Here is a 20,670-nt window from a genome sequence, read left to right on the forward strand (position 1 = left end):
TTTCTCGAAAACTGTCCATCGGATGAATTATTTAAAAGCACCAATGAACTAAGTTTTCATGTTCCTACAAACCCATAAAGTCTAAATATGAAGAAATTAATTTTTACCTGTTTTTGCCCATTTGTATCAATTTGTGCATAAATGTTATAGTTGTTGTTAATTGTGTCTTTTAGTATCAACCGAAAATAAAGTATTTAAAGTCTAAACTCGATAAGTTTGCATGCATTTGTGTTGAAGTATAAAACTGATTCCATAATAACACAGTACAATAATAATGTAGAATGATAAACATCAATTGATAAACTAAACTCAACGTTATACAAAAAGAAGCCGGAACCTAAAGTTACCATAACAACAAAGGCTCTTTCCTGGTTAGACTCTTAATTAATTTAATTTATTATATCTTGAAAGTTATTCTGCCATAGGTTTGTATAACAAATCATAAATAAAGCCGTTTAATTTTTCTCTTAAAAATTTTAAGACATGGACTTGAAATAAGCAACACTCCATCAGAATTTGGAAAAGCTGCATTTTTTCACTTCTATTCCATTCTACATTTTTACCTGACGATTTCTCGATAGTTAGATAGAAACCCTTTTAGCTTTTTATTTAATTCACTTCTGTCTAAAATTGCAGTCTAAATATGAGTCAGCTAAGGGATTTACATGTATTGTACAATCAAATAAGGACTTTTAAGAGTCTGTGATAAAAGTCAGAACCAGTTTTACTGGTGAGCCTCTCAGGATCAATCAACTCTACTTTGTCTTTGAACCGTAGCAAAAAAATGCCACATACATTAAATTAACAGACAATGGTTTGGTCGCGTTCTGTTAAAAGCAGGAACATGATTGGCAAGTTTAAATCAATATTACACGTTTTTGAAAAAAGGAAATGACAGCGGATTGTGTGAACTAATTCGAATTTTATTTGATAAAAATATTGATAGAAAATGATAATTTAGAGCTCTTCTTTCTTTTTCTTTCCATCACGAGTGTAACTAGTTAACTCGTCAGTTGCATGTTTAGCAATGAATGAGATGAAATCATCCAACTCGCGTCCTCCGTTGTATTTTTCGGGGACTTTGGTGCCCTTTGGATACCAATAGATTGTTGGGAAACCGTGAACTTCAAATGTTGAAGGAACGTCATTGGCAGTAGCATCCATTTTGACAATTTCAACACCGGACTCATCTTTCAATGCCTTACCGAGATCTTCAAAGGTTGGAGCAAGTTTCTTACAATGACCACACCATGGAGCATAAAATTCAACTAAAACGTCCTTTTCACTTTTGGTGACTAATTCATCGAAGTTCTTACCCACAGCGACTTTCACTGGACCTGAGTTATCTTCAGGGATCTCCTCTGATTTAAGGTAAGGTTGAAGTTTACCACTGGTAAAATCTTTGACGAATGCTTCCAAGTTTTCAATTGAGAATTTCTCCTTTTGAATGTACTTTTTACCTTCAGCGTCACGAGCAGCAACGACTGGTGCAGCTTCACGGCCAGATCGATCAGGTTCCAAACCGAATTCTTCCATTTCACCAGCAAATTGGTTGGAGTTGGCAATTGCAAATTTAATTTTTGGATAGTTTTGAGCAACTTTGAGAACTCGGTTACGCCAGTAGTTAGTACCTTTAGGATTCTTAACATAGTCGACATCGTAGTAGACAACAACGAGCGGTGGCTTGAAATCTTGCATGTTGGATTGAGTTCGGTGACCAACTAAGCCATGATAGTTAGAGTTAATCCAATTTTCAAGTGATCCGCTCTCATCCCACACAACTGATGACTCTTCAAATTTGTTGCTAAGGGTTGAGGGACGAACAAGGACAACAGCCGGAGCGGAAACTTTGCTAGCTGACAATACTGAAAGAGCTGAAATATCATCAGAAGCAGAGCTACTATAAATGTGACCGAAATTGATTGATTCTCGCATTCTATCAGCATTTTTGTGGAACTTGGTAGCTAAAGCGTCTGATTCTTTGTTGAAGATTCCAACTACAAATACTTCCTTAGCTGCCTTCAATTTATCATTCAAAGAGCTGAATGAAGTATATGCTTTAGAAGCAGGTCCAACTTGGCTTCTCATATACTTGACAATTCCATCAGCCTCTCGGGGACCATTGTATTCAGAAGCGAATTCTCCGCCTTTGAAAATTTTCAGAGTTGGGTAACCTGAAACACCGAAGGTAGAACAAATTTCTTTACCATTGTCTGAGGTACAGTCAACCTTAGCCAAAGGAACTGGTGGATCGTTAGCAAGAAGAGCTGTGGCAGCTTTGGCGTATTCAGGTGCCAGTCTTTTACAATGTCCACACCATGGAGCAAAAAATTCAATTAAAACAGTGTCATATTTAGCAACTTCAGCCTTGAAACCATCTAAGTCATTGTTTGAAAGATCAAGCACATCTTCACCGGCAACAGCTAACCAGAGAAAACTTAAAATAAATAAAGAGAACAAATGTCGTGACATGTTCATAAAATGTTTTAGATAGAGACAACGTTAAATTTTAAACACTAAAACCAATGAATAATTATTAATTATAAATAACTAATATAAATACAAAGAACAAGTATGAATGAAATGAATTTAAACTTGATTGTCGCTTGGACTTCACTTTAAATGACGTGTTTTAAGACTAGGTACAGTTATAGGAGCTGCCATCTACAGATGTTGATAATAACAAAAAATATTTATTTTCTGTTCAAATTGGAAATTTAAAATTACGCAAAGATCTCATAACATCTTGTATCTTGCAATCAGAATAATTTAATAAGGCATCATTTCAATTAAACCCAATCAAAAGCATCATCTTGATATGTTCCATTTACTCTTGGGTATTAAAAATAATAACTGCCTGTAGTGGCTCACCTATTTAAAGCAATCACAGTCTTAATTTTTATTTATTTCAATTTTTACATTTGTCCAATCATCTAAATGAAAAATAAGAAAAATCTAAATGATAGTGAAAAATATAGCGAATATTCGTTATCTTTACAAATTATTTATACAGTCGCTTTAATTTTTCAACTAAAACAAGTTGGTTTAACAATTTTTTGAGTTGTTTTCGTGTTTCAAACTCAAGATAAATTGTAAAAAATGCATCTGCAACTTTATCTCATTTGGTTTGTTTGTTACATGAAAGCCAGGAACTCCAGCTCTTTCGAGAGTCACTTGTTGATCACTAACGATTTGATCTAATTCCATTATCAATTGCATATCGAGTTTTCTCATTTCTTCTTCGATTTGTGCATCAAATGCATCTTCAGCATCTCTAACTTGATCCATTGTCATTGCTCCGGTTGCTATATATTCTTTGTGCTTCTTGTGAAGTGCAATTTTTTTAGCCTTAAGCGCTTCAGATGTTTTCATACGCTTTTGAAACAAATTTTTTTCGGTTAATTGTTGGATATCTTGCAACCCATTAACAATTTGAAATACTGTATCGTCGAGTAGACAGCTGGCTAGGCTGGATAAAAGCTCGTGTGAGATTCTTTGTTGATATTCCCTGTGATTAGAAAAGAGAACAATATCAATTATAGTGATCACAATAATTTATAAAATTGAATATTACATTGGTAATTCACTTGACATTGTCTGTAATTCGTTTAGCAACTTATAATGTTTTAGTTGTAATTGTCTTTTGATCAAGTCATTGTCAGGGTTATCATTACCACTAGAGTCGATTTCCGTACTGTAACTGCTGATGGTAGCCATGTTCCAATTGAAATAATCACAATCCAATTAATTGGTCGTTTAGCGTAAATTGAGTATTAAAATTAAATAAAAAACAATACTGAATGTGATAGACTCTCAAGATGTCAAACCAGAGCATATGTTTTCAGTTGTATGATTACAAAGCAAAGAGTAAGGTAGAAGAGACAGCAATTTGGAAGGTAAAGACAAAAGTGTTGCCTTATCCCACTGGAGGGGGCTAATTGGAAAATTGAATGAAGGTGTTTTAATAAAGTAAAATTATAAAAATATTGTTAAATTAAGCGCCGCAAATTAAAGAAATTTGATTGAAGCAAAAGACTTTTTCTTGATTTTCTTGCAATTTGTGCCCTCCGGTGGGATAAGGCAACACTTTTGTCTTTACCTTCCAAATTGCTGTCTCTTCCTACTTTACTCTTTGTTACAAAGAGTCTCAAGTGCTGCCGTCTGTAGCTTACCAATTTTATTATATTTAACAAGTTCGAGATCAATTTTAATCAGAAAATTGACAAACAGTAAACGATATTGTGTCGAAACCTTTCATAAAGTCGAACAATCACGATAATCTATGTTTCTTTAAGTCCTTTTTGTCCAGTTAAAACTGGTACACAGTCGAACTGGTCCAGTCTAACATGATAAATCTAAACTAATGTCTTGTGTTTCGACTGAGACCTTTCGAGTCAACAGTTTTGATAGGTTTATTATATAAAATACAATATCACATTCCGCCAACTTTTGGACAGGGAAATAATTGCACGCATTAGAAATAAATTATTCCAAAGATTTTTACTGAAAATAATCGATGAAATTGAACAAATAATAAAAATACACTTCCAGCGCAATTGGATTCAGCGACTTAGTTTGAATAGCCAAAATGCTAGTTCCACGACGATTCAGTTTTAATATCTAGTTACAACTTTTTTAAACTTTGCACGAACTCTTAAAACTCAAGTATCGCATTATTTTGGTTGTTACTAAAAAGACGTTTATACACAAATGCTGGAAGAAAAATGTGCGAAAACGGGTAAAAATGAAATTTATTTCAAATTAAGACTCTATTAGTTTGTAGAGACATGCAAACTGAGTCCATTTGAGTGATTTAAAGATTTCTCTGATCAATACTTCTCGAGAAAACGAAGTGCAAAGCGAAACTTCGATCGCCTTTTGTACAATTATGGAAGACCGTATTGCTTAGTAACATTGAATCAATTATAACATACTAGACAGGTAATTGTTTGATTTTCATTTCCTTTTCTCAATACTGAATCCTCAACCTCAACAATACTGGATTCGATTGCACACCATTCGCATTTTGATTGATATGATAGCTGCTAAATTTCCCTCCTGAACAATATGCTAGTCGAACAACAGTTTACTGTTTATCTGTTCTTTAGGAGGGATCAACTATCTATTCAGATGGATGCAGAGCTTATTAAAATTAAATATTCCATTGAGCCAGTAACCATGAGATGATTATAGCTTGATATAGTTGATGCCTTGGTGACAGGTCTTGTTAATTATCTGGTAATCATTTTCACAAATAATTCAACAAGTATTTACAAATTAGCATTGAATCAAGTCTATCAGATAATTTTCAAAAATAATAAAAATCCAGACCCAATAACTTAAGACCTTCAGTGACTTTGAGAGCCTTTGTCACCTTTTTTGAATCGAAATTTGATAAAAATTTCAGTCCATGAGAAATTCATAAAACAAAACTGTACAATTAGATATTACACATCTTACTTCACTTCTGTGATTCTTGGCATTGATCATTGCATACGAAATATTATGTAAAAGAAAGCCACCTGAGCATCAATTCAATAGACATTTATAAAACAGTTCTATTTGATTGACTGCTTAAGATCCTGTTTGAACACATTTACATTGTTTCATTTTAATTTGATTGGCAATGTGCGTCAATTTAGATTGACCCAAAAGAGAATATGTTTTACTTCGATCTTTCTCTTTCTCTTTCTTTAATTTTTATAATAAGTATATAAAGAGATTGATTTTCAATAAACTTATGACTTTGATTCCATAAAGATCACCAACTCTACTTGATCAACTATACAAATATTTATATCTTTCGAGTGAAAGCAAATACTTTGAAATTCTGGTTCAGAATGCTCGTCAAACTATTTCTTTTAAGTTTTGTGTTCTTTTTCATGCTCATAAATGATAATCATTGTGTTCAAGCTCAACGTGAAATTTTGAGATGTAAATTTTAATGATAACCAACAGACCACAACTCAACTAATTTTCAATTTTTTCTCACTCTCTTAATCAAATACAGTTTGTCGGACTACAGGCTGTGACAACCGAACTCCTCGACAAGTACTTGACCAATGTAGTAGGGAATACGGTAGTAATAGAATCCGATCTGCATCTTCTTGTGGTGGAGGACTTTTTCGCTATGAATGCTGTACAAGTATGAACTTTTGATATTCTATTTCAGAATTAATATAAGTTAATAAATTGATATTGCTTTTGTGTTCTTTGCCGTGCTCATAAATGATAATCATTCAGTTAACGTTCAACCTCGTAAGTAAATTTTAATGGAAACTTATCTTGTTTCAATCTCGTAATCAAATTATAGGATGTCTGGATGTACCCTGTACAAATCGAGCTATCGGCGAAATAGCACGAGTCTGTCGTAATGAATGGTCTAAAGAACGATTCCGACGGTTAAGATTCAGAATCTTTACGCGAAATTGTGTTGGAGGAGGTACTAGATATAATTGCTGTCTAGGTATGAACTCTCGAGATTCTGTTCCGTTATTAATACAAATAAATAAATTAATATTGCTTTATATTTTCAGTCGACTGAGACTTTCCAAAAAATGGCTACAGCATTCGAAAGAATTGGTTGGTTTGCTTTAACCGATGAACTTGGATGGATTAAAAGATAAACGATTTATGGTCAAAAGGACGAAACAAATAATTATATGTTTGATGTAATAAACAAAATAAGATGCAACTTAAAACACTTCTTGCGATTATTTCATCAATAAAAATTTAATAGCATTATATCAAGCTAGTCTATCAAATTATTTCATTAATTTCTATTTGATAATATAGAGCAATGAACGAAAACAAGACTATTTGCAACTCGATTCCGTAAACGATAGCAAAAACAAATCGAATAATTTTTCCACCAAAAAAGATCGAAGTCATGATCAGCAGTATCAAATTTTGCTCTACTATTAAAAGAGGTGATAAATAAAAAATGAGACAAAATTCAAACTCTAATATATGATTAATTTTTAAATTTAATTTGTCAAATTTAATTCAAACTAGCCCACATCTTTGATTCCAAGCCTATTTATTGAGTTTTTAAAATACGTGTAAATTTTACGCAGTAAATTTATAGCATAGAATAAAAATGGCCCCGGCTTTAAATCCTTTTTATTAACGAATCAATTTTAATTAAACATTTTTACTGAGTGCAAATAAAACAGAATCATATTTGCAATAATCTGAGTGAATTTCAATTATTTTGATTGAATTTTTTACCTGAAAAAGTGACTTCAACGATAAATTGCGATCTCTAGTCGAATTAGTTGCCAAATGATTTCATCTATTAGATTGAGCTGATTTTTTGTCAAAATAATGCTTGATATAGTTGATGCCTTGGCGACAGATCTTGTAAATTATCTGGTGACCTCCTTCACAAATAATTTAACAAGTAACAAATGAGTTTTACATCAAGTTTACCAAATTTTTTTTGTAAAATTTTTTGATAATTTTTCAGAATCAAAAATCATTTAGACTTATTAACTCAAGACCTTCAGCGACTTTGAGAGCAATGTCACCTTTTTAATCGAAATTTGATAACACTTTGCAACAAAACTATACAATTAGATATTAGAAATCGAACTTCACTTCTCTGAATTCTTGGCATTGATCATTTTACGAAATAATATGCAAGAGAAAGGCACCTGGGCATCAATTAAATAGACATTTATGCAACAATGCTTCCTAATCACTATTTGATTTTTTGATTTGATCTGTCTTGTTTAAGATCCTGTTTGAACACATTTACATTGTTTCAATTTAACTTGATTGGCAATGTATGTCAGTTTAGATTGATTTAACACAAAATATGGAAATGATGAAATGAAAAATAAAATAAAATTTTTATTTGTCATCATTTGAGGTATTAATTAGTTACGAAATATTCAAAACAAATGAAGTTAATCGTTAATGGGTTCATGGGATAAATCTTTAAGGGTCCAAGATTCAAAAATGACCCTAAACTTTTTGACCCGACACAACCTTTGATACCAAACCCCCACTAATAATATTTACCAATTTCCCTGTATGCCAGTGGAAAAAAGATATAAAAATAGAAATGAAATTGAACAGCAATTTCAATAGAAGATCTAACAATTTTTGTCCAAAAGAATTGTGTTGCTGATAATTTATGAATTATAAGATCATTTAGTTTTATTGTTTGTAACTGAATGAAAATAATTGAGCTGATGCGTGTTATATGAAAACTGTATTGCTTAGTAACATTAAATCGATACGAGGTATTACACATTGTACTTCACTTTTCTGAATTCTTGGCATTGATTATTTTACGAAATATTGTGCACGAGAAAGGCACCTGAGCATCGATTCAATAGACATGCATAAAACAGTTATTTCTGATCACTACTTGATTGACTTGTTTAAGATCCTGTTTGAACACATTTACATTGTTTCATTTTAATTTGATTGACAATGTTCGTCAATTTAGATTGGCTTAAACCAAAATATGTTTTACTTCGATCGGTTTCTTCCTCTTTCATTAATTTTCATGATATAAGTATATAAAGAGACTGATTTTCAATAAAATTATGCCTTTGATTCCATAAAGATTACCAACTTTACTTGATCAACTATACAAATATTCATAACTTTCGATTGAAAGCAATTACTTTGAAATTCTGGTTCAGAATGCTCGTCAAACTATTTCTTTTAAGTTTTGTGTTCTTTTCCATGCTCATAGATGATAATCATTCAGTTCAAGCTCAAAATGAAGTTTTGAGATGTAAGTTTTACTGATAACTTACAACCGGCAACTCAACTAATTTTCAATTTTTTTCTCACTCTCTTAATCAAAATACAGTTTGCCGGACTACAGGCTGTGACACCCGAACTCTTCAAGAAGTATTTGACCAATGTAGAAGAGTATACGGTAGTAATACAATCCGACGTGAACAATGTGATGGAGGACGTTTTCGCCATACATGCTGTACAAGTAAGAACTTTTGATATTCTATTTCAGTATTAATATAAGTTAATAAATTCATATTGCTTTTGTTTTCTTTTTCGTGCTCATAAATGATAATTATTGTGATCAAGGACAACCTCGTAAGTAAATTTTAATGAAAACTTACAATAGCTGACAAACTAATTTTGCTTTCAATCTCGTAATCAAATTACAGGCTGTCTAGATTTTCCCTGTACAAGATCTGGGCAAGCTATCGGCGAAATAACAAGGATTTGTCGTCAAGAATTCGGTGAACAACCTCTCAGAATCACGGGACGAACTTGTGGTCAATCACGCACTCAATATCGATGCTGTACAAGTATGAATTTTTGAAATTCTGTTTTGTTACGAATTAAATACAAATTAATAAATTGATATTGCTTTCTATTTTCAGGGCCCTGATCCTTTCCAAAAAATGGCTACAGCATTTGGAAGAATTGGTTGGTTTGCTTGAAACGATGAACTTGGATGGACTAAAAGATAAATGATTTATGGTCAATAGGATTAAACAAATAATTATATGTTTGATGTAATAACCAGAATAAGATGCATCTTAAAACACTTCTCCCGATTATTTCATCAATAAAAATTTAATAGCATTATATCAAACTAGTCTATCAAATTATTTCATTAAGTTTTATTCGATAATATTATATTTTAATAGAAAATTACATAAGGAATTTGCATAAACTTGCGTATTCTTAGACTTGATGATAGACAACAGAACTCATTAAGACGGTTACAAATAACCAGCCAGTTTTTGCTTATCAGAATCAGCCGAAGATAAAAGACCAATAAAACAGAATAAAGTTGACAGACAGACGGCTGAAAAAATAATAGTGATAACGTAATAAACGCGTAAAACTTGCTTCCATTCTTGATTAATGCTCAGACCAATAATCTAGTGGGTGATAGAGCAATGAACAAAATCAAGTCTATTTCAAACTCGGCCCATAAACGATAACAGAAACAAATCGAATTTTGAGTAGCCAAAATGCTAGTCCCACGATGATTCAGTTTCTATATCTAGTAACAACTTTTTTACACTTTGCACGAACTCTTAAAACTCAAGTATCGCATTATTTTGGTTGTTACTAAAAAGACGTTTATGCACAAATGCTGAAAGAAAAATGTGCGAAAAAGGGTAAAAATGAAATTTCTTTCAAATTAAAACTACTAGTTTGTAGAGACTTGCAAACTGAGTCCATTTGAAGAGTTCTCTGATCAATACTTCACGCAAAAACGAAGTTCAATTTTGAGACTTCGATCGCCTTTTGTATTATGGAATACAATTATGTAAGCAGATTTTTTCATAAGACTCATATTTCTGTTGTAAATTTTGATGGGTAGCCAGAAAATGTATTAATAATAAGTAATATTAGTGATACTTATTCTGCATAATAAAACTTTCTTTTTCCAAAAAACAGATCGATGTTCAATTAAACTTACCGTATTCTGTGGCCGTAAGTATTAGAGAGCTAAAACTTATTTGCCCATAAAATTTGTTGGTACACATCTATATTAAATACACTTAGAATTCAGCAACAGTTCGCTTGATTTTGGTCATTAACCCAAAAATTTTCTCCCTCAATATTTCGAGAACGGCATCCCTTGCAGTCATCATTCTCTCAACAATTTTTTCATTTACTAATTAATAATTCAGTGGAATTCGCTTACTTTCATTAGCCCATTTAAATGATATTTGCACTTTAAATGTGCAAGCAACAATTTATACAACAAAACAAAATCATAAAAATCTATATCTTGGTAAATACCAATTTTCTGGTTAAGCTTACAAATGAAATGCAAAAAGTTCTACCAAAGTCTCGAACATTTGAGATAAGAGTTAAGACTTAGCGGAGTTGGTAGGGGAATGAAAACTGAGTCCATTAGTAGTATTAAATAATTCGTTCTATGAACAGTTTTCGAGCAAAGTGCGGTCAAGTTAAAACTTCGATTACCTTTTGTTCATCAATGGAAAAAGATTTTTCATGAAACTTATTTTACTCATGTTTCTATTGATTAACAATCTGAAAATGGTCTGATTTTGAGAAATGCATTTTCTGTTTCTGTAAAACAGATCAAATTCAATCCCCAGTTATACCGGCTGCATTCAGTAACCTTAAGAGTTAGCCTAACCTAACCTAACCTTACCACTTGTCCATAAAAATAGAGTCTACACATCATGGAAAAAATACTTTTTCAAATCTATCGACAGTTTGCTTGATTTTGGCCATTAACCCAAAAACTTTGAGCCTCGATATCTCGATATTTCTCAGATTGAGTACATTTACTGGTTGATCATCGAAAGTTACATTGTTAAAATAAGTCTAGTTGAAAAATCTGCTTCCATTGATGAACAAAAAGCAATAGAAGTTTTAACTTTGACCTCACTTTGCTCGAAAACTGTTCATTAAATGAATGATTGAATATGACCAATGAACTCAGTTTTCATTCCCCTACAAACTCCGCTAAGTCTCAACTCTTAATTTAAATTTTCGAGCCTTGGTCAGTATTCTTTGCATTACATTTGTAAGCTTAACCAGAAAATTGGTTTATTTACCTAGATACGTGTTAAAATGAGTTTAGTTTGTTGAAAAAGTTGTTTGCCGCACATTTAACACGCAAGCATCATGACCCAAACGCGCTAATGAAAGTAATTAAATTGCATTGAATTAAAAATTAGTGAAGGACTAAATTGTTGAAAGAATGATGACTGCGTTCTCGAAATATTGAAACAGATAGTTTTTGGGTTAATGTTCAATATCAGGAGAACTGTTGTTGAATTGCTAAAATTATTCGATCCATGATGTGAACCGACAATTTTCATGGTCATTTAATAAGTTTCAGATTGCTAACTCTTACGGTCACAGAATGCTGTCGGCTTAACTAAAAATCGAATTAATATGGTTTGCAGAAACACAAAATTTTATTTCTAAAATTGCATTCTCTGGTGCATCATAAGTTACATCAGTAAAATAAGTTTTATGAAAAAGTTTGCTTCCATGATTGAACTAAAGGCGATCAAAGTTTCAACTTTGAGCTCCATTATAATGAATGAAGTAATACAGAAATAGATGTTCAAAGTTTTATTCAGATTAGTTTTTCTTGGAAAAGAAGTTAAATGAGAGAAATCGATGAAAGGTTCATTCATTTAATTCAGCTAATTAGCCGCGAGTTCTCAAATAAAGTTTCGTCTCACCAAACTCAATTCTAACTGCTTTTGAATCAAAGTCATATTGCCTATATTGAACAGTACAAAGAGATTTGAAATATTGTATAACATTGAATTTTTTAAAAATCTCTGTCACTTCCCTTTTATGCGTTAGGTATCCGACATTAGGCGTGAGAAGAGACGCAATTTTTACATTCAATTGATCGTTATTGATTATATCCTTTATCTTGTTGAAGAAGGTTTTAGTATTTTTATGTCGACAAGAATGAATGCAGCATTCTCCTTCTGGAACTAAACTTTTAGGTATTAGGGTATAAAAAATATAAGTCTGATTAAACCCAGGATTGAAATCAGCCCAATAAGTGAGATGAAAACGTCCTTCAGAATTTCTAATGTAATCACAGGTGGCTGCGGAAACTACGGAGTTATGGGAATCTGAACGGCTATGAAAGAATTGAAAATTAGTCAATGTAGATAAATCTGTTTCGATTAATGATAAAAATGAGCGATTACCTCGCATTTTTTGTAATGTAATGATATGCAAAACCTTCATTTCGGTTATTATACAGTCGAATGCCAATGTTATATTGTCTCGGTATTCCGGTTATCGGTTCAAGCTATAAATGAGATCAGAATAAGTTATTGCTGTATGATTAAATGATGAACTTAACTCACCAGTTCGAGTAATTGTGTTTCTTTGTATTTATATTTACCATCATTCCAATCAATGACCAGGTCATGATATTCACCTAAAAATTCTAGTTGAAATGTAACTAAACGAATATTGAAAGTATTAATATTGCATGAATTTTTTCATTTGTATTACAGTAAAATGAACTTACATTTATCATTCTGTTCCTCCATTTTAACACAAAATAATATCAATGTATAAATAACACTTGGAAGAACAAGTTATTTCAACTGAAAACAAAAGTAAACTGACAAAATTCAAAAAAATTGGTTCCTTACAAAGAACTAGATTATTGGGCCAAAAAAAGTTTGGACTCAGGCAAAAGCGCTCTTTTCAAAGAAAACTGGAAAAATTAAATTTCTTGATATTGCATACAATTGTATCAATGAATGCAAATAAAAGTTCTGGCCTTGTTTCTATAGTAATAAGTTTTCGGTTGCTCATTATTCAGCATTTGCTTGAGATGATCAATTCTCTGATTTGTTATTCCAAAATAGAACAAAGTGTGTCACTGAGATCTCGAATTGAAAAACATTTTGTTAAATGATACAAGGCATTTCAGATGTTTTTACAAACGTCTAATTTAACAAATATCGGAAGCTATTATAGTTGTTATGCGCCTAAACAGACATCACGTAACGATTAATGATTGATATTTTATGATTTAGTAAATAATATTTAATATTATAATTATACATTTTATAATTTCAATTACAAGAAACTCCAGATGAAATGGGTTGATTGAAAGATAAAAAGGTCACAAGTTGAGATTCGAAATGAACTCATTGATAAATTTATGAAGCGTTTAAATTATTGGCTCGATTTTAATTTTTTGAAAAACAATTAATTGACAAAAAATCGAAGAATAGAGACAAAATTGACAATCTTTTTGTTGACTAAAGCATTTGTGCTTTCACGGTATACATTGGATTAAAAGAGACTAGGAACTTAATTTTTCACAGAAATCAATAATCAATTAAGCATTGATACTGGATGAGTGGGATATAATTAAATAGGTTGTCTAATAATATAATAATCGTTGGTGGGATCAAAATTGAACGGAAAGGGAAGAAGAAGAAGAAAAGATAAATCGGGAGAAGTTTTTGGAGTACAAATGACTAGTTCTGTTTTGACTCAACATGGAATAGTGTTAAATATATATTTCAGCGCAATTTATATATAAATATTTATTGGTTGGAGGAGATCATGATTTAGCGTATTATTCGTCCCTCAGCCTTGCACCAATTCGTATTGGGTTTCGTAATATTGTGTTCCTGGTGGAGCATGATAAGTGGGTGGAACATGAATTCCAGCATGATGTCTCATGTATTCCTCAAATCCATGAAGTTGCTTTCGTGTCTCCGGTAGAGATGATTGTTTCTTCAATTGTGATCGTCCTGGTGGAGGCCAAACTGGCTTGATTCGTCCAACGGTAGTGGCTCGATAATGAGGATAACCAGATTCTCCATTGGTTAATTCAGAAGGATGCCAAGCATTTGAAGCTGGTCCTGATCCTGGAGGTGGAAGTTCTTGCATACTTCGGTGAAATTGGGGTCTTGGAGGAGGCCAAATAAAATGCTTGGAACCTGATGAAAGGGGAAAATGAGAATAAAAATTAAATACAATTAAACTGCTTTGATTGCCACTAAGAATCAAAAGAAAATTGTATTGAAAATGGAAATTTTTGATCAATTAGTCTGATTATTTCAAGTTTACATTTTATTTTTAGGAATGAAGCCAAGGAATTTACATTTCTTCACTTTTTATTTTCAAACTTAGATGAGTTTTCGCTCAAAAAACTGTTTAAAGGTAGATTAGTATAAATTTCAAGGCAACTTAATTTTGTTCTTTTAAACCCTTTTTCTATTCATGTAAGTATGATTCAAATCAATGCCATTCAAGCAACAGTTGATTTTTTGGCATCGCTTTTTCATCTTGTTTCTTTCTCCTTCTGTCTTGTTGTTGGATGTAATATCAGTAATAATAATTTTCAACTACAAATCCAAAGATTTAACGAGGAATGTTGACTCATAATCACTGTCAACTTGTTCTAATTTTAGCTCATCAGCTTGTATTAGACGTATATTCACATACGAAGCACACATGAAGACTCTTGATACTCATTTAGAGCGCGAAGCCATCGATAGCGACTGAATGGCAGTGATTTGGATTGAAATGTATCTAAAATGTGAGCATTTTTTAGTGAAGCCTTGAAAATTAAGTTTACTTGTTCATAAAAAATTTAGAGTCTGAATCTAGTTTTGGGATAGTTGGATAGAGAAATTGAATCAGAGGACTTGATAAGGTTGACAGTTTGTCAAATGTCTTTAATTGACAAATTGATTGCCAGCCAAAGCATTATTTTCCCATAATCAAGAGACTAGGTTATTCGGAGTGATAATTATTTAGGTAAAGTGTCTAACATTGTACAAAAAAAATCATTAACATCTTAACGATCAAAGCTAAATACATTCAAAATGCTTTGGAAATTAAATTTGATTACTGTTATTGATGATATTAAACATGAATCCTTTATCTCTTTATTTCATTCCACTCAATTCATTCAATACTTACAGCAGAATTAATTACTGAAAGAAATTGTTAATTATATGTTGAATGTTTTTCCAAACCAATCAAAATGATTTATTGGTTTGCTATCTATTGTCCTGGCTCAACTCCAAAGAAAATGGATATAAATATTTCACTAGCACACAAAATCAATCACCTGAACTCATTCTCAGATTACTATAATGATAGATATTGACGGAAATCAATGCACAATATTGATTGGTTTTTAAATTCATAATGAATAAGATCGTCTTATAATAATCTAAAGGTCTTGTTAGTGGTCAGTTTAAAATAGTTACCTTCGGGATGAATGTGACCTGAATTAAAACCAACTCTGGGTAAGTGTCGTATTGAAGATCGTTGAGGAGGCCATTGGACATTAGAGCGACGTGAACCGGGTTCATTTGAGAAAGCAGGTTTAACTCTGGTTACTGAGTGAACAGGGTGAGTGATGTAAGTTTGCTGTTTTCTTGCCTGAGAGGGTAACAAATGGTCAGGATGTTCAACTTCAGCTTGTGGCATAGTCTCTTTGACCACTTCATCGACTGGGTGATAGCCTTTAAGGTCAAGTGGCTGTTTGAATTCTTTTGGAAATTGAACTACACCACCTTGACGTAATAATGGTCGGTGTTCCTCTTCACCTAAATGTGAACCATCCGGTAATTTTGCATTTGGATCACGAATTGAACGAGGAAACTGAAGAACAGTGGGACGTACAAAATCTCTGGCTTGTACTTCTTCACCCAAGTGAGGTGCTTCAGGAGGTTTAGGTGCATTAGGATTGGGATCTTTACTTGGAAATTGAACCAAACTTCCCATGTGAAGAACTAATGGTTTAGATGCGGCTTGACGTGTATTTTGATTGTCATAATTATTATTATCATAAAATTGTTCAAATACTTGCTGTTGTTGTTGCTGCTGTTGCATTTCCTAAAAATTGACAACAGAAAAGTAAATGTTAATATTATTGTAAGTTTCATTGTAATGACGCTTAATGGCTTTGGTTAGTATTGAATGTAATGCTTTTAAATATGGTTAATCGACTAAATAGTTTTGATATTTACCTGGAGTCTCCGCTCCTCTTGCTGTCTATAATGCTCTTGCAGAACTTGTTGCTCGTATTGTTGATTATAATATTGTTGTTGCTCCATTTGCTGGCGAAACAAATCTTCGTCAACCATTTGAGGTTGTTGGTAATTCTGTTGATAACTATCTTGCTGCATCATTCTAGTTGACTGTTGCAATTTAGGGGAAGTTTGATTGTTATTGTTTATTTCCAATTCAAAGGAAACTTGTCGCCTAACTGGCTGAGAATCACCAATCGGTGGTTTACCCACTGATTGTTTAGGAGTAAAATTAACTTGAGATGTAACTCGATGTTGTTGTGGTTGCTGAGGTTGATACTGCTGCTGATGTTGTTGTTTAGGTTGATAATAAGAGTCTGTTTGATTCTGAGTGGAACCTATGGTTGATTCAAAATTAGGTGGTGATTGGTTGAAAGAGTTACTCTCGAAGCCGTAGAAAGAATCAATAGATGAGGGCAAAGAAGATGACGAAGATGATGGACCAAAAGATTTGGTGCCCCGTAAAACACTTTCCTCAATTATCCTTTCCTCCTGGTAAATGGATGATGATGAATACTCCCTCGATGATTGACGACTAGGAGGTTTCGGAGGAAGGCGGTTTGAAATCGATTTACCGTCCTGCCGAATGGTTGCTTGAGGGTCGATCACACTTGGGCTAATTAGTTGATTTCCGATGAATTAAGTAACTCAGGTCCGGTTCTCGCTCAAAGGTAAGAAATCCAAATAATGTGTCACAAAATATGGCCTCTGAGATGAATAGGAAAAGAAATATAAATTTAGCAAACGTAAAATTGAAAGATCAAAATTAACTTGAAGAAAATTAGTTACCCAGAGAAGTGAAATTATTTCGAGCAAGATGTCGGTTCGATTCGAGATGAAATTAAAAGTGAATCCTGTAACTGTTCAAGATAAACTGCAGAAGTAGGTAAGTTTGACTGTTAGTTATAACATTTGTGAAAGGGATGGATAAAACTTTTTGACTCTTTTTTCCCTTGATTTCGATAAAACTGATAAAAGGTACAATTATACTACAACCAACTCTAAACTGATACACTGTTGATGATAATACTAATGATGATGATTATGATGATACTGATTTCGATGTTCAACTGAAACTAAAATATATTTTTAAACTTTTCATAATAAATCTGTATGAGTGAGCACAAGTGTTAAGCTATTTTTTTTGGGTAAAGGATGTTACCCAGTTTTTTGTGTAAGTCACAGTAATAATAGAGAAGACGACGATGACGATGACAAAGATGATGATGATGATGAGGGAAGAGGATAAAGATGTTAAAGAATTTCAGTTAAGTCACCTAGAAAAAGAATCTTGAATTTTCGTTATTACTGAAGGAAAGACAAACTTGGCATGGATTTACAGAGAAAGAGAGACATCTTTTTGGGTTCACGAATAAATACATGATGATAATGACTATGAGGATGATAAAGGGAATAAGTTATAAATATTTACTGCATTGGTAATGTTCAGGAGGATAAGTTAAGTAGGAGGATGAATAACTTAAAGTAAATAGCTGAATGTTGGTTGTGAAGACGCTTCTGCGTTACTCTCAAATCGAGCTTCTCAATCGTTCGTCATCTGTTGCTAAATATAACACTTGTTCCATCCATTGGCTGTCTTTGTCGTCTAATAGTCCGTCTGTTTTAGCCTTCGCCTTTTATTTCATTAAATTGATTCGTAATGAGTCAGTAGGTGATCGGATAAAGCAAAAGCTAAAAGTTGTAAATGAATATTTCATTTTTTGGCAACTTTGACTCTTGGCGATTCTTTGTTTATTCAACCATTGACGACACAAAACATTCAGATTTAGATTTTTTAGATTTGCAAGCTTTTCAAGCTCAACTTTGTATCTGACATTTGATTACAAACATTAGTATTAACCTTAATCTTGTCGAGTCATTAACAAATTAAAACATAATTCACAGGGTTAATTAGAGTTGAAGAGGCAGGTTGATGAGCAATAAATTAATGGCATAACAATTAATAATGTAAATACGAGTTTACAAGATGTTATATAGATGAATGAATCATCTCAAATTTTTTGCATTCTCGTCAACTTACCAAAAAGATAATGGCTGTTCAGTTACTATCAAAGAGTAAGAGTTACGCTCTTTGGTTATGGTTTGGAGTCATTTCGTAAATCGTAAACAAAAAGTTCTATGGTGAAGCATCAATATCAAGTTTCTTTGTGATACGATATGACGACTTGAAAGCCACCTAAAATAACAAAATTAAGATAAATTAAATTTTTTGGACAAATTTTGAAAAAGATATTCCTACTCAATGTGTGAAAATAGCAAATGTTGAACCCACGATGAAAATACTTTGAATCACTCTTTCTGAGGGTATTTACTAGAACTATTATTCTTAACTGTGATGTTTTGATTGTTCAACTCAATGATTATGACAGTTGGTAATCGTTTTCAGTTCTACCCATATCAAGTTAATTGGTGATTTGATTACAATTGCCAAGATGGAAAAAACTTGTTGGTTCTAACATTTTTTTAAAGGCTAGAAGTGATTTTGAGCTTTGAGATGTAGAAGTGTTTACTGAAATCTTAATTATTTTTTCTTGAGATAAATCAAGAATCTTGGTTAAAATTACATTGACCGGATATACTCTTTATTACTCACCAATTGTAATATTTTTTTAAAAAAATCAGCAATGGTTACTTTTCATTCCCTGTAACCAAGCAATCGATATCAGTAACGAGTCTATCTCTATCTATGGGTATCTGAATACCAAAGACTAACTCTTTTAGCGTAAACGAGTAGCTACAGGTTTTAATGTTTTGGTTTGCCTCTTTCTGTCTTGTTTAATGCCTTTTTTGATTGATCCTCGTTCCTTGGTTGTATAATATCTTCTTTCTTTGCTTAGTTTTATCAATAATTTATTGAGTTTTTCCAGATTAACAGATTTTTGTCAGTGAATTCATGTATTGTGGTCGTTGATTATTTGATTTCAACAAAGTGGCTTTTGTGTTTACTTTATGTAATGGACGATGGTGATAGTAAACAACCTATTGTGAAACCTTTAGTCAACAAGTATATACGGATCGAAGAAAACAAAAGGAATAGTCTTAAATCGTTTCTGGAAGATTGTTTCAGCAAAATCGGGAAAATGGAAGATTTTACAAACATGAAAGAAAATATTTCTATAATTGGACAAATTATCGACAATGCTAGCAACAAGCCTAAGGAGGAGGAAGATGACGAAGAATATTTTACTCTCAGTCAGTGTATTGATGAAATCAACAAACCTGAACCTGAAACTGTAGCTGAAACTGAACCTAATCCTGAATCTATACCTGAACTTGGACATGATGAGCTTTTAAATGCTCCACAAGAAATGATTGACCACAACAATGGTGATTTCAGTTCAAGGGATCAATGTAATCGCGATACCACCAAAGATACTGCAATAGAAACCCAATTTTCTGAGGAATTTCATTCCAATGATAGTTTTTCGTGTGTTAAAGTTAAGCAAGAGCCTATTGAAGATCCTGAAACCAATGATGATTTCCATGGCGATCAAGGATTGACTGAAACAGGGGATACTGATAACTATGAGTCTTTTCAGACACCAAAAAATGCCAAAACTATTAAAACTGGAAGTAAATCTACAGGAAGGATTCGATCAAGAAAATCGCGACTATCTACTCTTGAAATTGAAAAATCTAATCGTAAAATAACTGAATTTTTCCAAATCACATCTAAATCAAAGAGTTCAATTTCTGCCAACAAACACAAAAGCAAATTGACTGATGATGATAACTTATTCATCCTTTCTGCTTTCCACGGTGATGGAACCTTTTGTGTCTTGTGCAAGAAGAAATTTTCAGCTAATTATCTAAAAAGACATTACATCGATCAACACGAGGTTTCCAAAGATATTTTTCTAACTGGACGAAAAATCAAAACAGAAGACACGAAAGAAAATATTGTCAAAGACAAAGTTTAGGATTAGCCATGTTCTTCATTATTGCTATTCAAGCGGATTTGATTTACATTTTTCGAATGGAAAAAGTAAACGCCTAAACCATGCCAACCGTCTAGTTCTTTAATAACCAGAAGCTTGTCAAAGCCTCAGCCATGATAATCTGGTCGAATTTGTTCTCCAACCTTTCAGAATTACTTCATACGATTTTTTTCTTTTTT

The 20,670-nt window shown here is 32.5% G+C and overlaps 5 protein-coding genes and 1 long non-coding RNA gene across 6 annotated transcripts; 2 read left to right on the top strand and 4 right to left on the bottom strand.

Moving 5' to 3' along the window:
- Window positions 1-902: 902 nt before the first annotated feature.
- Window positions 903-2,835, bottom strand: ERp60 (disulfide-isomerase A3). Its single transcript, XM_015932784.3, has one exon. It carries the CDS (start codon window positions 2,476-2,478, stop codon window positions 958-960), a length of 1,521 nt encoding a protein of 506 aa, XP_015788270.2. The 5' UTR covers window positions 2,479-2,835; the 3' UTR covers window positions 903-957.
- Window positions 2,836-2,874: 39 nt separating this feature from the next.
- Window positions 2,875-3,813, bottom strand: gdl (gonadal protein gdl). The gene is made up of 2 exons (XM_015932785.3): window positions 3,575-3,813; window positions 2,875-3,508 (listed from the first exon to the last, which is right to left on the bottom strand). Exons 1-2 carry the CDS (start codon window positions 3,715-3,717, stop codon window positions 3,046-3,048), a joined length of 606 nt encoding a protein of 201 aa, XP_015788271.1. The 5' UTR covers window positions 3,718-3,813; the 3' UTR covers window positions 2,875-3,045.
- Window positions 3,814-5,759: 1,946 nt separating this feature from the next.
- Window positions 5,760-6,741, top strand: LOC107365122 (uncharacterized). The gene is made up of 4 exons (XM_015932588.3): window positions 5,760-5,934; window positions 6,011-6,145; window positions 6,314-6,466; window positions 6,537-6,741. Exons 1-4 carry the CDS (start codon window positions 5,841-5,843, stop codon window positions 6,542-6,544), a joined length of 390 nt encoding a protein of 129 aa, XP_015788074.2. The 5' UTR covers window positions 5,760-5,840; the 3' UTR covers window positions 6,545-6,741.
- Window positions 6,742-8,550: 1,809 nt separating this feature from the next.
- On the top strand, window positions 8,551-9,583 carry LOC107365124 (uncharacterized). Its single transcript, XR_016200279.1, has 4 exons — window positions 8,551-8,752; window positions 8,831-9,075; window positions 9,150-9,293; window positions 9,369-9,583. It is a non-coding gene; the product is annotated as an uncharacterized LOC107365124 (long non-coding RNA).
- A 2,397-nt stretch (window positions 9,584-11,980) lies between these two features.
- Window positions 11,981-13,082, bottom strand: LOC112539187 (uncharacterized). The gene is made up of 4 exons (XM_025161483.2): window positions 12,992-13,082; window positions 12,825-12,922; window positions 12,663-12,766; window positions 11,981-12,592 (listed from the first exon to the last, which is right to left on the bottom strand). Exons 1-4 carry the CDS (start codon window positions 13,011-13,013, stop codon window positions 12,142-12,144), a joined length of 675 nt encoding a protein of 224 aa, XP_025017251.2. The 5' UTR covers window positions 13,014-13,082; the 3' UTR covers window positions 11,981-12,141.
- Window positions 13,083-13,644: 562 nt separating this feature from the next.
- LOC107365307 (uncharacterized) lies at window positions 13,645-17,595 on the bottom strand. The gene is made up of 4 exons (XM_015932791.2): window positions 17,322-17,595; window positions 16,473-17,240; window positions 15,708-16,338; window positions 13,645-14,426 (listed from the first exon to the last, which is right to left on the bottom strand). The coding sequence occupies exons 2-4, from the start codon at window positions 16,632-16,634 to the stop codon at window positions 14,071-14,073; spliced, it is 1,149 nt and encodes a 382-aa protein (XP_015788277.2). The 5' UTR covers window positions 16,635-17,240; window positions 17,322-17,595; the 3' UTR covers window positions 13,645-14,070.
- Window positions 17,596-20,670: the final 3,075 nt, after the last annotated feature.

This window comes from Tetranychus urticae, chromosome 3 (genome assembly GCF_039701765.1).
Source record: "Tetranychus urticae isolate SD_2017Ah chromosome 3, NJAU_TeUrti_SD_1.0, whole genome shotgun sequence".
NCBI classification, from domain to species: Eukaryota; Metazoa; Arthropoda; class Arachnida; order Trombidiformes; family Tetranychidae; genus Tetranychus; species Tetranychus urticae.

Coding starts and splice junctions, on each gene's coding strand:
- LOC107365122 (XM_015932588.3), top strand. CDS start 5,841: ATGCTCGTCAAACTATTTCTTTTAAGTTTTGTGTTCTTTTTCATGCTC. Junction 5,935..6,010: donor TCAACGTGAAATTTTGAGAT/GTAAATTTTAAT, acceptor AATCAAATACAG/TTTGTCGGACTACAGGCTGT. Junction 6,146..6,313: donor TCGCTATGAATGCTGTACAA/GTATGAACTTTT, acceptor ATCAAATTATAG/GATGTCTGGATGTACCCTGT.
- gdl (XM_015932785.3), bottom strand. CDS start 3,717: ATGGCTACCATCAGCAGTTACAGTACGGAAATCGACTCTAGTGGTAAT. Junction 3,509..3,574: donor ATGTCAAGTGAATTACCAAT/GTAATATTCAAT, acceptor TTCTAATCACAG/GGAATATCAACAAAGAATCT.
- LOC112539187 (XM_025161483.2), bottom strand. CDS start 13,013: ATGGAGGAACAGAATGATAAAT. Junction 12,767..12,824: donor AAACACAATTACTCGAACTG/GTGAGTTAAGTT, acceptor TCTCATTTATAG/CTTGAACCGATAACCGGAAT. Junction 12,593..12,662: donor TACATTACAAAAAATGCGAG/GTAATCGCTCAT, acceptor ATTCTTTCATAG/CCGTTCAGATTCCCATAACT.
- LOC107365307 (XM_015932791.2), bottom strand. CDS start 16,634: ATGATGCAGCAAGATAGTTATCAACAGAATTACCAACAACCTCAAATG. Junction 16,339..16,472: donor AAGAGGAGCGGAGACTCCAG/GTAAATATCAAA, acceptor GTCAATTTTTAG/GAAATGCAACAGCAGCAACA. Junction 14,427..15,707: donor AGGTCACATTCATCCCGAAG/GTAACTATTTTA, acceptor CCCTTTCATCAG/GTTCCAAGCATTTTATTTGG.
- ERp60 (XM_015932784.3), bottom strand. CDS start 2,478: ATGAACATGTCACGACATTTGTTCTCTTTATTTATTTTAAGTTTTCTC.